We start from the raw sequence: 24662 nt of genomic DNA, 5'->3' as shown, positions 1-24662 counted from the left end.
AAAAAAATAATAATGGCCAAGGTTGTATGTAACATGATTTAATAATACCATAATGACCAAAGTTATAAGATCTTTCTAAAATTGGCAGCCCTTGGAAAGCGGTGGGAGTTTAAGCTGCTTTGGAACAGGTGGAACAGGTTATTACTGAGTCTGATTGCTGAAAGATGACATACCAGTATTAAAATATATTCAATTGTTTGCCACTTCACTTCCATTCAGTTCCAATTCTAGTATGCTCTACAAAATGAATGGCTCCAGATGAAGGTCATTCTGAATGTGTATAGTTTTAGTAGCGATTCTAATTGTTTTATTTTATCTTACATTGAACAACTGTTTCTATTGATGGCGTGAATATGTTTTAAAATATTTTGAAAGTATTGTTTAAGAAAACAGGGATAGAAATAAGTATCTTTCAGATAAATAGTAACTACCATGTTGGAATTACACATTCCAGAATTTATTAAAATTATCTGGCATAAATATAATATTGCCATGCCAAAAGATGAGTAACTATAATTCCCAGGGGAAGGCCTTCATTTTGCTACCTTCTTCAATCTAATACAGCTAATTTAGCATTGTAGTGTTTACTAAGCAACCTTCGTATTATGATACCCTCAAATACAGTGGTGCTTAAAAGTTTGTGAACTCTTTTGAATTTTCAATATTTGTACATCAATAGGACCTAAAACATCTGTTCTCTACACAAGTCCTAAAACTAGATAAAGTGAACATAGTAATATATTTGTTCATTTATTTATAAAGAAAAATGAGCTCTCAACCCATTCACCCTTGCTGCAGTCTTCATTTATTCTCTCTGTATGATCTTCTATCAGCTAATCACTTACTTTTGTATTCAGGACATATCACCCATTCATTCTTGGCTCCCTTCCTTCTTGTTTTGACACACATGCACACACAAACACACACACACACAGGGTACACCTGAATTTAGACAAAAGGTAGAGAAGCCAATACAAATAACTGCTTCCCACTGTAATCTTTTTTGTTTTTCTTGATATACCAAACTCTTATTGTTGTATAACAAGGTAGAGATGTACACATTTATGCTGTCTTTGTTTCTTTCAACAGTTTCTTTTAACTGTGAACATTTGTATATCTTAAAATTATTCTATTTATTTATTTATTTTAGAATATGGCATATCATACATGGACTACAATAAATATTAATATTTCACCTAGATTAATAAACACAATAAAATATAAACTTTAAAAAGTTCTATGTTCAAATATTAATGCCTAGGCCATCTAACCATTGAAGTGCAGCATCGTTTATATTAAAAGTATCAGATACTGGACCAATATATGCCCTCAGTTTATAGCCAGTCACAGTGTGATCTACAGTTTGACGTGGGACCCTGCAGTCACATTGAGGGGAGAATACGACGCCCCATTTATACAGTGAGTCCCAGAAGAGGTATGAGGTGTGAATCTTATTTAAGATTATTTCAAAGCCTGGCATTTTTTTTGGTGGGGTCATTTATATGTCTTCCTATATCTGGGTGTTCAGCAACCCATTTCACTTTTCATTGGGAATTGATGTTAAAGTTGTTGGGCAGATGTTGTGCAAGTGCCGGTGGGGGCTTCCTGGATTTGAGTCTTCTGACTGATAAATGAAGAAAGTCAGCATGCACTGGTAGGAGTGAGTTGCTCATATTTTTTTTCTGTATTCTCTCACTAGTGCATTGTGCCTTCATAAAGCTGGCAGTGCTAAATGGCTCAGAACAGGAAGTCAGCAAATCAAAGTGGTTTTAATACATCCGCTTATAATCCTCATTGTGTCATTGAGTCTGGCATCGAACTTACTAGTACGGCAGCTATTAAGCCATGTAGGAGCACAGTATTCTGCTGCAGAGATCAGGCCTAATGCTGATGACCTGAGGGTAGCAACTGAAACTCCCCATTTAGTTGTACATAATTTCTGGAATATGTTGTTCCTTGTATTGATTTTTGCCGCTGTATTCTCTAGGTGTATCTGATAGGAAAGAGTCTGTTACTCCAAAGTAATTTGGATGGGGATCATAGGGGAGTAATTGTTGTTTAAGAAGACCTTTGGGGCTTCATATGGTAGTTTGTTGTTAAGGTGGAAGCATGTAGTTACTATTTTGCTGGTGCTAGGATTGAGCCTCCAGTCAGTGAAGAATTTTCCCAAGATTTTAAGATCTTTAGACAGTAAGCTGTCAGCCACCTCCATGTGTTTTTCTGGTACTTCCATGGCCAAATAATCAGCGTATCCAAATTTGCTTCCCCTTGTCGCGCAGCATATCCGATAAGTTGAATAGTGTAGGTTGCATTACAGAACCTTGTGAGAGGTCGTTCAACTTTCTGACCATGCTTAAGTGGTTTCCCCATTATTATCTGAAAGGACCCATCACTCAGCATATTATTAGAGATTTTTTTGCAGGGGATAATATGGCACAGTTTGTATAACAACCCATCCTTCCTGTGTCTGCCACAGTTAGGTCTATGAACACAGCTGTGGTTTTAAGGCCTTGTTGGAATCTTTTTCACTTGCTGCGCAGATATATTTTTTTTATTTCCATCAAAATTGTTCTACATTTTCTCAGCCTCTTTCAATCTTAGCAGTTCCTTGCTTTCTTTGACAACATTCTTTACAGCTGTTTTGTCTATTGACACATTTTTCAATATTAGCTTTAGTTGCACCTGCTTTACTTGCATTATTCCCTACTAATAGTGGAGAACTTACTAGTCAGTTCTGGCACATTTGGACCAAAATGACACAAGTGCAACCAAAGCCTGGTTTGTTCCTTAGTATGTTCGTGATTTCTAGGCAAGCTAGGATATCTAGAGACTGCCTTACAAGCTGACATACTGTTGTTTGTATTCCACCAACTAGGAGGTTTGTATAATATGCCAACACTCAGGATAGTAGCTATTGTCAAATAATAACCTATTGTCAAAAAAAGATCCAAAGGTGTTTTTTCATGAAGCGACTGGACTTTCTTGTTTTTCTTTAATGACATTTTGCTTCTCATCCAAGAAGCTTCTTCAGCTTCAAAAAAAACCCAAGAAAGTTCAGTTGTCTCGTGAAAAAAGCACCTTTGGGATAACTATGTTCTGAATGACAGAATCTGCATAGACACTGGATTAATATATTGGCACTCATGGGTGTTTTGGCTATTTGAAACATGTTACTATAACCCTGTTATTATGGGGAGGGGGGCTTATAATAGGAAAGCTATTTTGTTTGAGAGTTTGGTGAGCCTTAATATGAAAAAGAGAGAGGCAGTTGGAACATCTGAGAATTAGTAAAATAATCCTCCCCTTTCTTTTTCTGCCTGCTGCAATCAGCTAAATGCTTTTAGAGGTAGCAAGGACAGCAAGGAGTGGGTGGTAAATAAACGCTGATGACCCTGAGACTTAACAGTCTGGCCTTTGTTCCCAGGCAAGGTTATCACTCTTGTGCTTTCTGCATCTGTCAATGGGCAGCCAGAAAATTAAGGAGGAATCAACCATTTAAGGATAACCCATCTTGTCTAGCACTCTTTAATATGTGTGTTTTGCTGCTTTATAAAATGAATCGTAAGCCGTGTTGCAAATGTTGGTATTAGCAAAACGAGCTGCTACTCATTCAATAAGAAATCTCCCATTTGAATCCATCTTGTGCCCAACTGGTAGATCAGGACCTTTTATTTTGAAAAAAAGGAGAAAGCAGTTTAGCATACTGATTTCTTTACTCTTTAAAATGCACCCTCTGTAATTTTTCACGCTTCATTTGCGATTACTCTTGTTTCATTAAGCAAACACTGAGATTTGCAACCAAGTGTAGCAGTGCATAGTACTTCCGAAGGCATCCTGTTCCAGAATCCCAAATTCCCCTTCTTCCTTTCCCCAATCTCTCAATTCTCAATTTTTCCCTTGAATAGATAGCATTTTACTCAAACACACTCAGTCTTTGTTGGGCTGCTTTGCTCTTTCTTTACTTCCCCCCCCTGCTTTCTTCCTCCCCAAACTTTTTCATCTTAAGCAAACCATGATATTTCTTAGGCTTACTTTTACTTGTCTCTTTCTTGTATAAGAATGATAACAAGATGTGGATGTGAGTATTTTGACTACCTAAGGATCCACATTCAGAGAAACAGTTAATCTTCTTACAAGACCAGATCATATTTTATTATTGTAATCTCCAAAAACCTTTGGAGACCCTCAGTTTTTCCAGTCTCGGGTGGTGAATACAGAATTTGGTGTTTGCATTTTCTATATTTCTCTGTATATTTAAAGTTTATCCAGGATTTTAAGTGTGATTTTTCTCTTCAGTAATGTATTCTAATAATCAGAAAACTGATTGATTTTCAAAAGTTTGAAAGACTAGGGAATGGGGAATTGGGGAAAGTAAGTTAAGATCAAAGCTGTTGGGAACTCCAGCTAAGAGATAGGTCAGAGTGATGGATATTTTCTTGCCCAGTCAATGAAAATTTGCAGGTCACTTTTCTGCCCTCCATTGGCTCATTAATTCTGAGGCATCTTTCAAATACCATAATATTCTAGCAGGGGGGATTCAAAAACCTGAAGGAGTGGCAATTTAGTAGGGCAGTCTATGCCTTTTTTTAACTTCAAAGTATCATTTTTTTCCCTTCAGCCAAAGGTCAGTTCCTCTGAAGTTAAAACTAGCCTTTTCAGAGACTAACCAGTATAAATTTATTCTGAAGTCCTTGAATCTACTTGCAAATGTTAAGAACAAAACAAACCTGGATGAAAAAGAAAGGGATTTTAACCTCATCAATTTGCTACTTGTCAAACGGTATCTAGGATCCATGTCTTTTATTGATTGCTTCATGATGCATCTATCACAAATATCAAATATATGCAATTCTGTATAAAGACATGAAAAAAAAACCTTAATAAACCCTTTTTGCTTTGTCAGAAGTAATTTGTATTTGGGAGGGAGGTGAAAAACCAACTTTGCAAAAAGTATTGAGTCTTTCTCAAATTCAGGGACTAGGTTCTTTCCAGCTCCATGCCAGTCATGTGCCTGAATTTCACAAGCAATAACTATCCCCACATGAAGCTGAAAGGCTGTGCTTAGGCAGCAGTGTCCTCAATATCTGGACTGAAGCAATAGTATTATTTCTGCTGATGTGTTAAGCTTCTCAGCATCCTGCATAACAGGGATCTCCAAACTTGGCAACTTTAAGACTTGTGGACTTCAATTCCCAGAGTTCCAAAGACCACCAGTCTTAAAGTTGTCAAGTTTGGAGACCTCTTCAGTGTAAGAAAGAATTATTGTGGTTTTGAGTTCCTGTTTGCCATTCTGTGTAATGCTCCGATAAATTAATAGGAGGGGAAGCAGCTGGCCAGAAATTAATATATAGGGGTTTTCTTTATTTTCCAGATTTCCTGGAGAGTACTTGTTGCTGCATTTAATCTGGCTCAAAGTCAACAAGAGTCTCGGTGTTCAAGTGAAGACTTGAAACTATATATGCTTCTTTGGATCCAGTCCAGCATTTTAACTACCTTAAATTATCTCCTCTCCCCTGTCTCTCTTTGTAGGATATTATTGATCTCACTGGAGAAGACATAGTTGTGAGAACAACAGCACACAATGACTTGGAGATCATTGATCTTACGAAGCCTGAGGAGGTCATGATCAACTCCCTCCAGAACCATAGCTGCTTTGCCTGGGACCTAAAGCCATCAACTTCAGTCTGCCCTGAGCCCATCTGCTCTCCTAATGTTCTCACTGTTGTTGATGCTGAGAGCAAATGTACTGTGCCAGTGGCCATGTGGGTTGAGGACCATGAGCGATCCTCCCCCAAAGTAGGTGTAGGAAAACCAGACTACCTTCCAAGTAACAGCTTCTTCTGCCATTCCAACTATAGTGAGGAATCTGAAGGCAGCAGTCACACCACTTGCAACAGTGATTTGGGCTCTTTGGGAAGCCCTCAGCTGGAATCTGATGTTTTGTCTTTCTCATCAGGTAATGATGGTACTGAACGTCCAGTGCTCTTGGACTGTGTAGAACCTCCCCAGGCTTGCTCATCTGAAAAAAAACCCGACTTGCAGTTCTATCCCCTGCCTCAAAGACTGTCCCCAAATCTCTGCTACTCTTCTTTGAACACTACCAGATCTGTAGCTGAAGCTGATCAGCTTTTGCACCAGGCAAAAAAACCACGGCATGCCATGGAATCAAATGTTCAGGAACAATCCAAGCAGACTGATATCAAGGTCTGGCTGAAAACACTACAGTATTGCCATGGAATCCCTGTACATCACCCCCTTCTTCAAAATGTGGTGGAAAAGGAGTCAAGAAAGGTAATTTGCAGGAGGTAACCATATCCCAAGCAGGACTTTGAAGTCCACATCAATCTGGCTTTTAGAGTTTTAAGACTCAGAATAGCAGTAAGATACACTGGCTTCACAACTCAAACTTGCTTGCTTTCGATTGCATAGTTTGTTTGCAGAAAGCTAGAAGGTTGTCCAGCTCAAGTGAATTGATAGGATTACATTTTCAATCAAATAAAACAAAATATGAGAAAAGTCATGCTTTTTCATCAAAAAGTCGGTGCCACTTTAAGTAGATGCTGACATGGTGGGAAACATAGCCATTTTGGAAGGCAAGTTGTTTTTGTTATAAATATTCTTGGGTTTAAATATAGTAGGTGATTTTATGTACACACAAAACTGTTCTACTGAATTTGCGGGTCCTAAGATTTAGCCTTCCTTTCGATCCAAAGCCAATGGTACATCAAAGCTGTTTGCACAGCTAAAGTTCTTTCATTTATCCCATTATTAAGGCATAAGCTTTATAATCCAAAAACAGTAGAATAATGTTTTGCCATATGATAGAGATGGAATGGAATAGATCATACTGGGACTTTCAGCCATCATCCCCAGACATTTTGGCATTATGTTACAATCCCACAGTTCAAGGCTTTATTAATAAAAATTATTAACATTAAAATCTCTTCTCCAAAACGTAGCTTATAAAAGCAGAGTTCCTGTCTGATCTTATTCAGATATCATCTAAGCCAAAATGTGATTTACTTGGTTTTGGCTCAGTATGTTATGGAAATTCAGCCAACTGTACTAGTCCAGTAAATTACAGGAAAATAATTTATGGGTTTGCACAATGTGCAAATCTATCAAATCTCAACTGGTTTAACTGTTTGGTCTTTTGTTATAAAAACTTAACAATCACACCTCCCCTAAGAGCACAAAGTTCACATTAAAGTACAGATAGCAACATGTTTTAATAAATGTCATTCTAGCAGTGTATGTTTCTTCCTAAATCATCTTCCTTAATCAAGTTGTCAAACAGAATCTCTGGCTTGGTTATTAAAAGGTGGAAGGCACCACACTAAAGAGGACAAGGCTGAGACCAAGCAGGTTGTAATAGCCAACACCAATTGAAGCTTGAGCCCAACAAGGCTAGACGCATGTTCAATCTAATGCACCCAGCATGGTAAACCAGAATTGAGATCTCTAGTGTGGTTCCTGTGGGCACCTCCTTTAGTGCTTGTCAGAACACTATACCATTCCACTCATTAATTTCATGAAGACCGTTGAAAAAGTAAGTACCAGCCTGTTTTTAAGAGTCCTTGGAGTCCATATAGACCTCTTAAAAAATAAAAATGGTGAATGGTTGTAATCCACAACTTTGTTGATAAATATATCTAGTGCCCTGAAAAAGCTCAAATGAAAGTGATGAGTATCCTAGAGATAGCAGCATCTCCACAAGCTACAGTGATATTAAAATAATACATGTGAGATAATATAATTATGCAAATAGCATGATTATGCAATGACATGAGTTTTAAAGAAAAGTACAAGAGTCATGTCATTTGCTTGATGATACCATCAAGCAGGTATAGTCATTTCTTCTCCATCCCTACCCTCCAGCTATACATACCTATAGGGTGCATCAGGGAATCATATAACCAGCCAGCTAATGGATATTGTGTGTTATAGCAACCTTTTGAAAATGGACAATTTCCCCCTCCATGTGTGTCTATGTGGGGGGGAATCTATGATATGTGTTTGCTGCTCCAAAAGAGGTTAGGGATCACTGAACTACAGCACACATTTTCTAATCTTCTCTTTTATTGTAAAGAAGTGCTTAGTATCACAGAACTGTCAGTTTCATGAAGAGGTTCAGTGTAAGAGCAAATATATAAGTCTTGCAAACTTTGAATTAGAACGTTTTTCATTTTCAACTAAAACTGAAAGAAATATTCTAACCAATGTCTATAATTTGTGTGTAATAATCAAAGTTATTTTTTTTAAAATGTGCAAACTTAACAATAAAATTATCTGAAGTTTTTCACCCCATATAATTACTACCAGATACCATATGCATGTTGATCTTCCTTTATGCACAGGATAAAAGACTAAAAGCCCAACCTATTCCATTCCGGAGATTAAACATGGTGTCCAGCACAATTGAAGAGAATTTTTTCCAGGGAACCTTGGATTTCCTTATGGACTATGTATCTTGCAAATACTACCCACCAAAAGAAGTCACAACCTATGTGGTCAGGCAGATTTTGCTGAGCTCAGAGCATCAAGAGGGGCAACAGGAGATACAGAAGGATGCTTATATGTTGTTGATGAAAATCCAGGCGTAAGTGTTCTCCCACTCGTTATTTTGTAGGATTTTGTATCGGGCCATTAAACTTCCTTAGCTTTGGGGTTGTGGTATCAGTTAAGATCATAACTGAAAAGGCAAAGCTTCGTTCCCATGGCAGAGGGTTTTTTTGATACTATTTCTAAATGTCAGAAGTGCCAGGGCTCTGAACGATTAGGTGTCCCTGCCCTAAACTGAAGGGATGTGAGCATTAATCTTGCTTTGTTTTGTTTTTTAACAAATACAACCCATAAAGAAACAACAAATTAGATTTAATTTGAAATGTACTACATCTAAACTGTTTAGCAGAAAGTTTTGACAAATATGTGATGATATAAAAAGCTTAATTCTAATTTTTAGACTTCATCCAGCAACAGCTGATACAGTGGTGTGGGACTGGCAACTGCTAAGTGAGGTCATGGAAGTGCAGGTATGTTTTTTTTTATTGAAAAGTTTTACAATACATTTTTTAAAAAGACAAAACCCCTCCCAACCCCCTCCCCAACCCCTCCCTCCCCCTCCCCCCTCCCAGACTTACCAGAGCTCAATACAGGGTATAAATATACAAACAATCATAGTCTACATTATGCAAACAACAATAAAATATTAAATCTATCGCACTTTAACTCTTATAAAACAACTACAAGCAATTTAAATATCACATCAATACTTATTCAAATGCTAGATGAAACTTTTTAGTCCCATATTTATTCTGGATATAATCAATCCATCTTCTCCACTCCACAATATATCTCTGTTGCGACTGGTCTTTCAAGTACGCTGAGATCTTTGCCATTTCCGCCAGGTTGGAAACTTTTAAAGTCCATTTTTCTATAGTCGGCAGTTCTTCCTTCTTCCAATATTGTGCTACTAAAAGTCTTGCTGCCGTAATTAAGTTCAAAATCAGGTTGGTGTCCACAACAGTGGTATCAGTAATAATGCCCAGTAAAAACAGTTGCGGACAAAACTTTATCCTTTTCTTGAATATCTTTTGCATGTTCCACCAAATTTTAATCCAAAAAGCTTTAACCTTTTTACAGGTCCACCATATATGAAAATACGTTGCATCTTCACCGCCACACCTCCAACATTTGGGCTGGCAGTTCGGATACATACTTGCTAATTTTTTAGGATCTAAGTGCCACCTATAAAACATTTTATAAAAGTTCTCTCTTAAGTTTTGAGCCTGCGTAAACTTTACATTTCTCACCCAAATCTTTTCCCAAGTATCCATTGTAATGACTTCTTGAAAATTCTGAGCCCACTTTATCATACAATCTTTAACAAGTTCTGTCTCTGAATCAATTTCTATCAATGCAAGATATATCCTTTTAATATGTGCTTGACCTTGATCTCTAATTTGCTTTACCAAATTTTCATCAATCGTTGAAAAACCAATTTTCTGGTCTTCCTTCCACCTGGCCTGTAATTGCCCATACTGAAACCAAGTTTGAACAATCTTTTTCTTCTCTTAAAATATTATATGGCTTTAGTTGCCATACATTCCTTTCCAAACTTAAAATTTCCTTATATGTAGTCACATCATGTTTAAACCCAACACTTATATTTTCTATTGCGTGTTTTAGTATTGCCCATATAGGTATCTTATAATTTAACTTGTGTCTATACTTTTTCCAAACTCGCAACAGAGCATGCCTTAAAATATGTACCTTGAACACATTATCCACCTTCTTATCATACAATAAATATGCATGCCAACCAAATAACAAATCATGGCCTTCAAGATTTAGTAATCTCACTTGTGTTAAATTAAACCAATCACTTATCGCTGACAACGCAGCAGCTTCATAATATAATTTAAAATTAGGCATTTTAAGACCACCTCTCTCACGCGTATCCTGCATAATCTTAAATTTAACTCGTGGCCTTTTCCCTGCCCAAACAAATTTGTTAATACCTTTTTGCCATTCCTCCAAGTTTGAATCCTTTTAAAGTATAGGTATCATTTGAAATAAAAATAAAAATTTTGGCAAAACATTCATTTTCACAGCTGCAATTCTTCCCAATAAAGATAATTGTAGTTTTTTCCAGCTATCCAATTCTTTTTGAACTTTTCCCCATAACTTTTCATAATTATTTTTATATAACTTTACATTTGAGGGTGACAAATATATCCCCAAATATTTAACCCTTTTAACTATTTCAAATCTCGTTAGCTCTTCTAAAATAGCCTTTTGTGATACTGTCATATTCTTAGACAACATTTTAGTTTTTTGTATGTTAACCTTAAATCCAGAAACTTTCCCATATTGCATTATTATCTCCATCAGTTCTACAACTGAGTCTTCAGGCTGAGTCACTGTAACAACCAGATCGTCTGCAAACGCCCTCAATCTATAATCCTGATCTCTAATTTGAATTCCCTTAATTTTGTCCAAACCCCGTATTTTAATCAATAATATCTCCAATGTTAAAAAAAATAATAAGGGTGACAATGGGCACCCCTGCCTTGTACCCTTTTCAATGTTACATACTTCCGTCAGACTATTATTAACTATTATGCGGGCTGTTTGCTTTTGATATAATGCCGATTGGTTGTAAAAATTTATCCCCAAATTTCATTTTATCTAATACTTTCAACAAAAATTGCCAATCCAATTGATCAAAGGCTTTTTCAGCATCCAAGAAGATCAACGCTGCAGGGATCTGATTGTTTCTTTCCAAAAATTCCAACAAATTAACTATATGCCTCACATTGTTCTTCATTTGTCTACCACTTATAAACCCAGTTTGATCACCATGAATTACTTGTTGCAATACCCTCGTTAATCTGTTAGCTAAAACCTTAGCAAATATCTTGTAGTCCGTGTTCAAAAGTGATATTGGCCTATAATTTTTTGCTTGGGTGACATCCTGGTCTTCCTTCGGAATCAAAGAAATAAAAGCAGTCTTCCAAGACGGAGGCACCCCTCCTCCCATTTGAATTGTCTGAAACAATTCCCTTAATGGCTTTGCCATCTCTAACTGTAAATTTTTGTAATACACAGCAGTCAATTCATCCGTACCTGGCGCTTTACCCACTTTCAATTGTTTAATTGCTGAAAGAAGTGCAGGTATGTTGATGAGCCCTCTTTAGATGAGAGGAAAAGCTCAGAAATTGAGCTTTTAAAAAATCCTTAATATGTAAACGCAAACAGTTTGAATCAAGCCAATAAAAGCAAACAGTTTGAATCAGACCGGTCTGCTTTGAAGGTACAGCAGAAAAAAGCCACCAGAGTTTATTAAGCAATCTATCTCGGAACCACATGACTGTTCTGAAGGAAGAGCTGAAATTAATTAACTCTATTTTATGTGGTTTTGATGCAGCAAAATGCTCTGCTTCTCATATCTTCTCATATACATGTCACTTATATTCAACCTGAAAACCCTAATTGTTCTTTAAAGCAACCTCTGCACAATGTAGCCTCCTTGTCATCCGCAGTTCACAGTCCAGCCATCCAACCAGGTTTTCCTGAACCAAAGCTGAAGTATACTTTTCACCATCTCTCAGTGTCTCATGCTCTCCCAGATTCCACTTACTGTATGTCTAGTTATTCATGGACTCACAACATTTTGGGGCACATGGATCTTGTAAGCCCCACTTGCTTTCCAAGCAGATGCAGCTAGAGCAGACAGGAGACACAGCCCTAGTTAAACTGGCACTTGACAAAGGGGTGGGATTTTCCCCACAGCTCTTGGTCATTTTCAGCTGGTGGACATGTCAGCAGGCATGCCAGCAGGTCTTCCACTAGCTAAATGTAGAGGATTCTCCTGATTCAGCCTTATTCCCCTACTGACCTGCAGCACTCTGGGCAGGGGATCTATACAATTGGTTTTCTCTCTTGACCTCCATTTTGTGACTCTCCTTGGAAGAAAAAAATCCCCAAAATTGATTGCCTTCCTGATGTGGGTTAATTGGGGCACTTCAGGAGGGCTTTTAGTTTAGTTTAAATGTGGAATGACACCAATCATGTGACTGTTCTGAGATGGGATTCTGTTTTTTTTAGAATGCCGTAAATAGCTAAATCTTGAATTCTAAGAATAAATGAGTTGGATGCTGGATCATCAGAAGATTAACAAATGTTATTAATAATTTAATCTTTCTGTCCAGGAAATTTCCTGTTTTTACTGCTCACTTTCCCTGTTGAAAGAGCAGAAACTGTATGGATCACATGCAACTAGCAGAGTCCTCTATCACTACCAAGCAGTGTGTGTAGTAAACATCAAATTTTGCAGCCCAGTCCATCTGTGAATCAGGCCCTCATTCTTGTTTTTGTACTGGCTGCATGCGTAACATCCACAAGTCCTTTTTTAAACCCTGGTTGGATTGATCCCCATGTTCAACTTTAATTATGGGTTAACAAAACAAGTTGCTTCACTCACATAAAACTCTGTACGCAAACAATATTATGGATTGATAGCCTGCTTTGTATAAAACGCTAAAACCACAAAGTCTATCACAAATGAATCAATCAGGGTACATGGTACAAAGCCAATTATTGAGAAATGCCTTATTTCTACTGCTTCCAGTTACAATACCAGTTTTTCACCTCAGTTGTCCATTATGTTGGTAACCAGTTTACTTGGGTGGGACTTCCAGTATGTGGGCAGATCAGTTACTTCGTAGTGGTACAATACTGTGATTCATTATTCTGTCTTTCAAATTGTCTGACATCCACAGGAAGAGATGATTTCTGGCCGAATTCTCTTCTTGCAGTATGTGATACAGACCTTAGAAGATGACTTCCAAAAGATGATCAGGACTGGTGTTCTGCACAGATCCATTGCCAAGGCAGTGCTTTCCTGTGACAAGTGCTTCGGAAATGTCAAGTAATTTGCATTTTCATTCACTGAGCAGAATTCTGGGGCTTTGGGGAAATCTCTGTTTCCAAATATTCTCTACTGCTTGAATGTATTGCAACAGCAAACTTGCCCAAGCTTTAGCTAAAGCAATGGGGCTGGAAGGTGGGGGGATGAAGCAAATAGCAGATAGGGTACTTCATCCTCTCTCTTTATGGCTTCTTCTGCTTCTCTTTTTCTTGTTGTATTCATAGCAGACTGCTTTTTTCCAAGGTATGATTTGCTTGCGTGCAATGGGCTATGGAATTTAGGATGAGGGCTGCAAGTTCCTTACTGCCCACCTTAGAACCCTATAAAATATTGTGAAATATTGGACAAAACCTCAACTATATGTGTGAATGGGACTTCCGGGGAAGAAATGACAAAGACAACTGTGGCAGAGTGAAGAGCCAGTGTGTAGACCAACTGCTCATAATTCCTCTCTAGATAAGGAGAGGACTTGAGATCACCCACAAGTGCTTCAGACAGTTGCTTCTCATGCAGGGATTGCAAGCTCTAAACCTCATGGGTTAGAGCTCAGGGTAATTACTTCTGGAAACTGCTTGTTAATTATTTTTAGCTTTTACAGTGCCAGATGAATTTCCTTCGAACCTTAGCAAAAAAAAGTTTTAAATATAATTTTAAGGACATTTTAAAAAGTTTCTGAAACAAACAGAAAAAGAGTGGTTAAAACTATGGTTTTAGAAATCAGATTTTAGATTTTACAGACTAAGAGTCCAGATAACTTTAAAATAAGATTTTGAAATTAATTATAAAGAATATTTCCTGTAAGAAAATGCTTTTGTTTTAGATTCTTAAAAAAAACAAGAATTTAAAATTTGGACACTAGATAAAATTAAAGGAACGAAAGATTATAATTTAAAGAGAACATTAAATCATGACAATACAGAACAAAGCAAAATACTTGAACATTGGACATAGTGAAGGATATTTTTGAACAACTGATCCAAACATTAATTTTAATTATGTCTATTTCTATAGATAGACTTTGTTTAAAAGATGACATGGAAAAGGAACAAGTTCCACTAAACAAAATTGATTTAAAAGTAGATTTAAAATGTCAGGCTACAAGAATGACATAAAAAGATGCCACACTGGGCATACAAAAAAGGACCAGCTGATGTCTTAATAATTAAAAGGGTTATACCAATAATAATCCAAGAGAATGAACTGGATAATTTTCCTATATTGGATTTATAAAAGAGGCTTGTTTAAGCTTTGAAGAATTCAGTGAAATAGGACAAAGAAAACGTGAAAAGAAATCAAGTTCGAGGACATTATTTGAAGGGACTAAGGATCAAGATCTTTAGAAGTAAGGAAGAAATATAAAGGTAAAGGTAAAGGTTCCCCCGCACATGCGTGCTAGTCGTTTCTGACTCTAGGAGCCGGTGCTCATCTCTGTTTCAAAGCCAAAGAGCCAGCGTTTGTCTGAGGACGTTTCCATGGTCATGTGGCCGGCATGACTAGATGCCAAAGGCGTACGGAACGCTGTTACCATCCCACTGTAGTGGTCCTTATTTTTCTATTTGCATTTTTACGTGCTTTCGAAGTGCTAGGTTGGCAGAAGTTGGGACGAGTAACAGGCGCTCACTCTGCTACGTGGCACTCGGGATTTGACCCGCCAAACTGCCGACCTTCTGATTGACAAGCTCAGTGTCCTAACCCACTGAGCCACCGCGTCCCTCTAAGAAAGAAATATAAAGCCAGTCTATTTGATCAAGGTTAAAATGGATGTTATCTCTGGAAATCCTTACTGGACTTCTGCTGACAACAGGACTAAAATGACAAGGCTTTATGGATTTGTTTATAGATTAGAAATGGAATATGAAAAGGAGAGCTAATTTGTTGTTTTTTAAGAGGTGATTAGTTATTAAAATTATTTATACTTGTAAGGGGGAAATCACTTTATTGAAAAGTTTTACAATACATTTTATCTTTAACAATCCCTTCCCCCTCCCCCCACCCAACCCTTCCTAACCCTCCCTTTTCATTTACTTTACTATATTATTATTTTTCTTTTCTATTTTTTCTGCATCCTTATTTTTATTTTTAAATTTTATATTGGTTTTTATTCTTGTGAATTGTAATCTTTAATGTAATTACTATTTTAAAAAATGTACGAGCAATATCTGAGACTATATATTACATGTGTGCATCTCTAATTCTTATTTCTGTTCAGGGAAGTGATTGAATGGCTAATAGCTGTGGTCACTGGGTCCAGAATTTCTCAGCACAAAAAGTACCTGCAAGAAACCAGAACTATATCGATAGGCAAATCCAGAGGTCAGAGCTGTAACTCCACACCAGAAGTGTCCTTAAATGAGACCATGGAGAAAGAGGAAACCTCCATACAATTTCAGATTCAAAAGTAACCAGATTCAAAAGTTTGCTTTCTTTGAAGTTCACATTACAGTGTTTTTCTCTTTGAAGTTCCTAATCTTAAATGAAACAGTATCTGTTGTTTTATAAGAGTAAATAAATCTTTCCAAACTTGGCCTAAACACACTCAGAAAGTGTTAATTGTATGGAATACACTGCTTAAAATAGTTCTGCTTAAAATAGTTCTCTACCTATATCTATCCATCTGTCTGTCTGTATTATCTAATCTGTCTTTATCTATCTATCTATCTAATCCTTCTTATCTATCTATATCATCTATCTCTATCATTCATCTCTACCCATCTCACAAATGTTACTCTGGGTGGCTCATAATTCGAAAACAACAGAAACAACAAAACATAAACACAATAGCATATAACTATTCTAAAAACCTTGTTTAAAAACTAGTAAAACATTAATGGTTGATGAATATAAATCATATGTTCATTTAATATAGTGATTGCCAAGGCTCACTGCTACTGCTGGATCTCCAGGCATGATGGCACAGCTAAGTCATCAGGCCCTTCTCTTCCCAGGTCCCATCAAATGATATTTCCTAGTAGACAAGACCTGTAACATGCCTTCTTTGATGGATCTGATGGGACAGTAGATGTAACCAGGGCAAGGCGGTCCCTCAAATTTCCCTGTCGCATTCCACGTAGAGCTTTATAGGTCATTACCAGCATCTTGAATTGTACCTGGAAACCAATGAAGCACATGGAGCAAAGATGTGAGAAGTGCTGTTCAAGTGTGCACAGAACTGCCCATATATTTGGCACCAGCTACAGCTTCCAAAAGCACAAGGACAGCCCCAAGTGTAGCATGTTACAGCAATCCATATGCTGTATATACTGTATGTGCTACTGTGGCAATTAAGAGTGTATTTTATCAATATTTTGGAGAACAGTATAAACCTCTCATCTGGTTTCAGCCAGTGCCATAGTTCCATAGTCTTTCCCTCCTGTTATGAGTGGTGCAAAATATAACAGAAGTATTTTGTTTTTGTGGTTTAGGGAAGCGGCACTTCTACAAAGGATGCTTTCAATAGCAGTTGAAGTGGACAAATCTCCAAGTTGCAATGCCAGTAAAATTGCAGATATGGTTTTTTCTTCTCTGTTGAATATACCCAAGCGGGGCCAAAGGTAAGAGATAAATAAATTATTGAATTCACTCTTCCTCAGAACTGACTTTTTCTGTATTGATTCTGCAACTCCACAAAGAGTTGTTCTCATTCCTAGCTCAGCCAGTCATTTCTGAGCAAATAGCAAGTGTTGAATCTATGCTTTTTCTAAAAGTTGAAAATTAAAGGTCTACCACAGGTTTGGAGAGCCATGCCAAATTACTTTTCTGAATACAGAAAGAACATAAATTTCATGCCTTTAACTACATGTTCCCAGGTGTATGCATTTGTATGATGCAAGTATAGGATTTCTTGGAAACCTGTGGATCTCCAGATGTGACTAAACTAACATCCAGTATCTCTATCATTATCAGCAATAAAGGTTACTAAGAACTATTGTACAGCCATGTGTCTAAGTCCCTAGATCAGGGGTGTCAAACTCAATTTCATTGAGGGCCGCATCAGCATTGCGGTTGCCCTCAGGGGGCCAGGTGGGTATGGTCTGGGTGGGCATGGCCTACTGGGTGGGCGTGGCTAGAGTGCGTATGGCCTACTGGGTGGGCATGGCCAGCTCTACATCGTTCGCATCAAGGGTGCCTATGGGGGCCTGGGCAGGAGTGGGACAGATCTGAGGGTCTCTGGCAGAAGGAAGGTCTCTGGGCAAGGCAGTGGGGGCCGTTCCCTCACTGTTTCTAGGATAGCTTCGCAGGCCACATGAAACCACTTTGTGGGCTGGATCCGGCCCCCGGGCCTTGTGTTTGACATGTCTGCCCTAGATTCACACCCCTGCCCAGAAAAAAATTTTTTCACAGTACACAGTGGCTGGTCTGCTAAGTATACAGCAGAATTATAGCTGAGCTTGTAAAAGTCTATAAAAAGGGGCCAGGGGAAATAAAAGTCACTGATCATTTCATTAATTGTAAATTCTAAATACTTTCTCAAGTGACTACCAGAAATACCTTTGAATTTCTCTCGCCCACCTTGGGGAAAAGAGATCCATGGAAGATAAAGCGAGAGACTATTGACCAGCATTATCTCCGTGGATCATGTCTAATCACTGATGTTTTTTCCATGACTTTATTAATGCATCTTGTTAGTAATCTACTATATTTTGTGGCGATGAATTTCGTAATTACATTTTATGCAAAAAGTACATCCTTTAATCTGACCTGAATTTGTTGCAATTCAGATAGTGAATGATGGCAAAAATCTAAGAGTGTATGACTGGAAAAAAAACCTTCCAGCAATCCAGCCCTTGCTTTGTTTTATATACTTCTGTAACATCTCCCTGTAATTTAGAAAATATATTCTGGTAACCAAAAATTATCAGATTACTAATCTATTTGCCAGTACTTACTTGGTTCCCTCACTCACTCACTCACTCATAATATAAAGGATCTATACCGGTCTTTTGTAGTCTGGTGCCTACTAGAGGGTTTGACTGTAAATTCCACTATGCTTGGGTGTACTTCAGCACACCTAAAGGAGGGCCAGGCTTGCTTCACTCCCGTGGTAATAAGGAACAATTTGGTTACATTTAATTTTAAAACACTTAGAGAAAAATATAGTTGATATATGGCTGTGTTCTAAATAAAGGCATCTGTAAGATCCTTTAATCTAGTTAAATTAGCTCAACATAAAATGGAAGATACTACATTGGAAATGTTTGGTGTACTTAATGAAAGGCAACGTGCTAAAACATTCAGGCTTAAATTCTCCAGTTAACTGGGGTTTTAACTGGGGTTTTAATCTACAGGGTGAATTTAATGCTTTTTTAATTGGTTTTAACTTTTGTATGTTTCGATTTTAATTCCCTGTAAACCGCCCTGAGTCCTCAGGGAAAGGGCGGTATACAAATGCAAATATTAAATTAAATTAAATTAAATTAATGTCTAATTCTATAACTGAAGCAATTTTTGCTAATAGTATCTTTGTCACAGGCCTAATATGTTGGAAAGAGTTCTAGTGAGCTAGTTTTAGGACTGAATCTAAGTTGTAAAATTTGCTAGTTGTAGTGTAAAAACCTAAATTACATAGTAGCAGATTTCAGTTTCATCCCCAGGTCACTTAGTAAAAATGTCACTGAATAATCTTATGGCTACAGTTTTAGTATTTAAAAATCAGCCATTATTACGTTTTGACAGTACAGCATATCACAATAACTTGTCTTCTACCTATGAGTCTTAAGAATGCCTGTTTATCAAACTGAGATCAAGCAGATAAGCTGAGGATGTAATCTACCCCAACCTTGACTGAACATTTCCAAGGTATCACAAAGTAAACATCTGCAGCAGAATAACATGTTTTGAATTTTATGCCTGCAATAATTGAAGTTTGTAAGAGATAAGTGTTCAAACCTTTTAGGCAAGCTTCAATGGTCATAGAAAGAGCTTTAAATTTTCTCTAGTTCAGAGAATTGAGACCATCTGTGCTGCTGTTATATCTTTCTCTGAACAAGTTTCATTTCATCCAATGATGCAGACTCTGAGAAGACACTTTCATTTAATGTCTTTTTTTCATTATGTTGTGCCTTTGGTTTAGACATGACCCTCTTTAAAATTACTGCTCCCAAACCAATGCAGAACATAAAACCTCAATCATTGCAATGTATCACCTTACAGGGACATGTTCCTGAGCACCATGGATTGTCACCTTCTACGATGCAAAGTGCTGGAGCTTATTTTCCAACATAGCTGCTCTATACCAACCAAACAGCCTTTGTCTTTGTCAAAAATATTGTATTTTTTGAACCACGTTTCCTTGCTGCTAACATATCAGGTAATTCAGTGCTTGCTTCCTTCATTTATATTAACAGAAATGAAACCTGGAACATTGCATGCATCCCTACAGTGTTTATGCATTGTTTTAATCTGTTGTTATTCAAAGTTCTTTAAAGCAGGGCTTTTCAATCTTTTCACCCATTGTACCACTTTTAGGATATGACAACATCCGAGTACCACCAGTCGCTTAGCAAGGTATCAAAAACTCGATCACCAAAAAAACCAAAGGAAAAAAGTGATAAAGTACAGGTAGTCCCCAACTTACAACAGTTCGCTTAGTGACTGTTTGAAGTTACAGTGGCACTGAAAAAAGTGCCCCCCCAAGCCACAGCCGAGCAAGACACCTGCCTGCCCATCCAGCGGTGCTCTTCCTCCTGTCTGAGGTTTTCATTGTTGTGAGCATTTCTGTTGAGGATTGGCAGTGGGGGTGGGTTGGGTTGGTTTTTATCCCCCCCCCACTCTGCTGGGTGGTTGCAGCAGGTTTTGGTCACCTCTTTGAGCTATCTGGTCTGGACTGAGGGGTTTTAATGTTTTTAAATTGTGATTTTTATTTTATTTGGGGGGGGGCTAGACTTAATTTAATTTTAATTTTATATTGTATTGTTTTTAAATTTTGCCTTGTAAACCGCCCTGAGTCCTTCGGGAGTAGGGCAGTATATAAACCGAATTAATAAATAATAAATAAATAAATAATAAATACGAATCAGTTGCCAAGCATCTAAATGTAAATCACAAGACCCTGGAGATGCTGCAACATTCCAGCTGATTGGCGTTTCTTCTGGGCTCAGCAGAAGTGCCAGGATCAGCGCCAAGCTCCGGAGCCTGGCGCTGATCCTGGCACTTCCGCTGAGCCCTGACAGCCCTGCAGCTCCAGCCATCTCTCGCTCAGGCTTGTGCAGTGCTGCCACCAGTTCAGCTCATTCCCCTCCCCCGCTACCACTTTTGTAGAATGGTCGTGTACCACCTGCCAGGTGCCAATGTACCACAGGTGGTACCCGTACCACTGGTTGAAAAGCCCTGCTTTAAAGTATAGTATTTCAAAGCCCTTTTAAAATATCAGTATGCAGCATTTGTAAAATTCTGAATAAAAATCCTGTTCACAGGACAGTGAAAAATCATGGCAGAGATGGGATGAGATGCTTCATCAACTGAATTTATTGTTGCTGAGTTACCGTACTATAGTTCTAGGTAAGCAGCTTGGCTCATAAACTTCTCTGTATAACTCTCTGATTAGGAGTCAGTACTGTCAGCCATAGAACAACCTATTAGGACATCTTGCACGGGTTTGCAGGAATACTCAAAATACTCTAAGCTGAAATAGCTATTTCAGATATTACAAGTTTGGAAGAAAACATGCCATACTCAAAATGTCGTCCCTAGCTTTGGATAAAACTAAAGTGTTTCATTTCAGGCAACTTTGAGTTCCAATGTTTTGCAATTCACTTATTTCTGTTTGTTCATGGAGTTTGAGAGTGGCATGAGCCAATAATGTCAGCATTTTTTTATGTGCTACAATCAATTGGAGTTAATCTAATCTTATCTAATCTAATCTATTGTATCTATCATCTGTCTGTCTGTCTGTATGTCTCTACCTACGTACTTACCTACCTACCTATCTTCATGGTAGTCCGTCTCAAACAAATGACCCCGGATAGCGAATAATCATAAAATCATTTTAAACCAATTCAAAACACAATGCAAAACTAAATAGAAATCAAAAAAATTATAATACGCACATATAAAGATAACCAGGAAACAGGCCCCTTCATACACTCAGGCTCCCAGGCCAGGGCATATAACCAGTTCTTCAAGGGCCAACAGAATCGGGGCCACACTAATGTATAAAGGGAGAATGTTCCAGAGGGCAAGTGGTATGGCAGAAAAGTACACCTTGTAGGCCCCACCAGCAGACATTTCTTGACTGATGGGATTCAGAGCATGACCATCCGGATTGTATTGGACAGGTAGAAACACTGGAAGATGGTCCCTTGGGTAACCTGTTAACTATTGCAGTTCACAAAGTAGTGATCTTGCCTGCGTTTTGTTGTTCAGTTGCCAAATCGCGTCAAGACTTTTGCGACTCCATGGACCACAGCACACCAGGCCCACCTGCCCTTTGTCTCCCAATGTCCACCAAACTCATGTTCATTTCAATGATGATACTATCTAACCATCTCATCCTCCACTGTCCCCTTCTCCTTTTGCTTTCAATCTTTCCCAACATCAGGGACTTATCCAGTGATGTGTCAGATAGTTCATACCATTTACTACCTGTACAATTACACGCTGCACCAGTTGAAGCCTCTGGAGGCTCTTCAAAGGCAGCTTCATATAGAGTGAATTGCAGCAATCTAGACGGCATGAGTGACAGTAAGCAGAACCCTCAGGTCCAGGAGCAACCAGTGCCTAAACCAAAGGTGTGCAAAAGCCCTCTTAGCCATGGCTGCCACTTTATCCACTGAAGATTTCTCACTGTGACCTGAACAGGGTCACTGAATGACTATCTGTAGATGTAATAAGAGCAGAGAAATGATTACTTTTTGCCATCCTTAAGGCCACAAGATAGCTGCTCTAGTTCATGCTCCGTCATCTCACTCCTTCATCATTTGCAGCAGTACTCTAGGCATCTCTTTGCCCTCTTCACTTTTCTTAGTTCATCTATAAGTCCATGGAGAATTCTGATATTCATAGGTGTAGAGCTGCCACTTGGGCGTAGTCTAGTTCCACAGCCGTTCTCTCATTCCAACAGCAAGCAAAGCTTCGGCTGGACCATGTAGCAGATCTTCCAGAACCCCAAACACCCTCTGGAACCCAATCAGGTCCATCAGTCATCTGGGGTGGGCCAGTCTAATAGGTGCAGCCTTCCTGCTGAGTGGAGTGGAGCCAGTCAACTGGACATTCATCAGGGAGTGATCTGACCATGATGGAAGAAATTAGGTCAAAAGTAGGTCAAAATTAGGTCAAAACTACTGTAATGCTCTCTACATGGGGCTTCCCTTGAAGACCACTCGGAAGCTCCAACTGGTACAGAATGCGGCCGCGAGAGTTGTCTTGGGAGTTTCCCGGTACTCCCATGTTACACCTTTGCTCCGCGAGCTACATTGGTTACCAGTTGTCTTCCGGGTGAGGTTCAAGGTCTTAGTGATGGTTTTTAAGTCCCTACATGGCATGGGTCCGGAATACCTCGGGGACCACCTGCTGCCGGCGTCAACCCCCCTCCGCCCTGTGCGTTCCCACAGAGAGGGCCTCCTCAGGGTGCCTCCAGTCAGAGAATGCCGGCTGGTGGCCCCCAGGGGGAGGGCCTTCTCTGTGGGCGCCCCGGCCTTATGGAATGAACTGCCGGTGGAGCTCCGGATGGCACCGGATCTCCGCTCCTTCCGGCGCGGGTTAAAGACCCACCTGTTTGAACAAGCTGGCCTGGCCTGATGGGGAGTTAATTTGGGTTTTTAAATATTTGTATATTTTACTGTTTTATCTTGGGCATTAATTTAATTCTATTTTAACTTTTGTAGTTTTGTACTTTTATTATCTGCCCTGTTCACCGCCCTGAGTCCCTAGGGAGAAGGGCGGTATAAAAATTTAATAAAACTAAACTAAAACTAAACAAAAGTAGGGTTAAATATTTGTTTGAGATTAAAAACTATTCAGGACAAAAATGACTTGCTTGGTAGGTTTGTTTCAGTTTTAAAAGTATTTGCTTTTGGGAAGTTCAAAGGTATCCATTTGTTCAGTATTTCTCTTTAAGGCAGCAAGCCAACTGCAAAAGTAAACAATCCATTGCATACTTTTCTTTGCAATTGAGCCGGAGTCTGCCAAAGGCAAAAGCTGTTAAATCTTGCAGCAACACTAAAGGTTTGTGCATTATATACAAGCATGTGTTTTGGGAAGAAGCCTCAACCCAGTAATCCTTTCACAGTTGTGTTATTTTTACTAGATGAACTTACTGCTGGTATTTGACTGCTCTTTAGGCACACACTGACTGCAGAGAGCAACTGTTGCTTTTTATTATTGCAATTTTAAAATAACGTTTTAAAAAATTAAATTACCGTATTCCATTGGCCAAGCAAGGAATAATTTTGAGTTGTCATTGCTTCTATGAATTCAGTGTTTCTAGTGGAGTTTTGGACCAAACTCAGTATAATACTATTTTTATGTGTGCAACCTTACATAACTTGTTAATACAAAAAAGGAACAGTTATGTAGGTGAAAATATTTTTTATTTAATTCACACAATTATAGCTGGAAGCCTATCTCTGACGAGATGCAATTCTCAGAATTGCTCTATTTTAGCATTTTTTTGAACTTATTTTTTTCACACGTTAATTTCAGTTAACATGGGGTAAAATGGAGATTTTCCTGTGACAGCTACAAGACAATTACAGCCTAAAATATCAATCTGATGGTAAAACAAACTGTAACATTTGCTTCTACCCCTTTTTATAGAGCACTTAAGAAACTCAGTGTACGAACGTATTAATTTAATTATCAAAGCTGCTAAACCCAAACTACAGTCAAATGATTATATCGAAAGAAGTGATATAAAGCGCAGCATTCACAGCATCCGGAAAAAGCTCTGCCAGATTCTGGGACAGCCAATTCCCTCCCCCATCAAAGAAAAGATTGAACTACTCCAGGTATTGCTTTTCACTGCTATGGATATCTAACTCTTGGAGGACTGTTGGATGCTAACAGATGGACCTCTTCCAAGTGTAATATGTATTTTTTTAAAAAATTACAAACTAAGTCTTCTTTTTCTGATTGCAATAAATTGCACTGTATTCTCAGTCACTGGATAAGTCAAGAATCTGTCAAGTTTATTCTAAATTTCTGTTAATACCAGTTTGTCTAGTTTTGTTTCTATTTATGTTTTATACACCTTTTATAATAAATTTTATTAGGTGAAAAGTGGAATGAGTTTGGT

General features: G+C 38.3%; 1 protein-coding gene across 3 annotated transcripts in view; it reads left to right on the top strand.

The window, feature by feature from the left end:
- The window catches only part of SIMC1 (SUMO interacting motifs containing 1), a 42141-nt gene extending 17495 nt beyond the window's left edge, over positions 1-24646 (top strand). For 2 of the 3 annotated variants that reach the window (XM_083352261.1, XM_083352260.1), the window contains exons 2-10: positions 5530-6291; positions 8358-8599; positions 8963-9032; positions 13284-13432; positions 15642-15830; positions 16855-16983; positions 19583-19739; positions 20845-20929; positions 24185-24646. In XM_083352261.1, coding sequence (XP_083208387.1) covers positions 5623-6291; positions 8358-8599; positions 8963-9032; positions 13284-13432; positions 15642-15830; positions 16855-16983; positions 19583-19739; positions 20845-20929; positions 24185-24405 — 1911 coding nt within the window. In that variant the 5' untranslated portion in view covers positions 5530-5622 and the 3' untranslated portion in view covers positions 24406-24646. Of the gene's footprint in view, positions 1-5529; positions 6292-8357; positions 8600-8962; positions 9033-13283; positions 13433-15641; positions 15831-16854; positions 16984-19582; positions 19740-20844; positions 20930-23486; positions 23594-24184 lie in introns of all 3 variants that reach the window. The other variant, XR_014491161.1, reaches the window with a different exon arrangement.
- The last annotated feature ends 16 nt before the right edge of the window (positions 24647-24662 follow it).

The sequence above is a fragment of the Vipera ursinii genome, assembly GCF_947247035.1.
Source record: "Vipera ursinii genome assembly, chromosome: 2".
NCBI classification, from domain to species: Eukaryota; Metazoa; Chordata; class Lepidosauria; order Squamata; family Viperidae; genus Vipera; species Vipera ursinii.
Note: the sequence above shows the minus strand (reverse complement) of the source record. Positions and strands in the feature narration are given on the sequence as shown.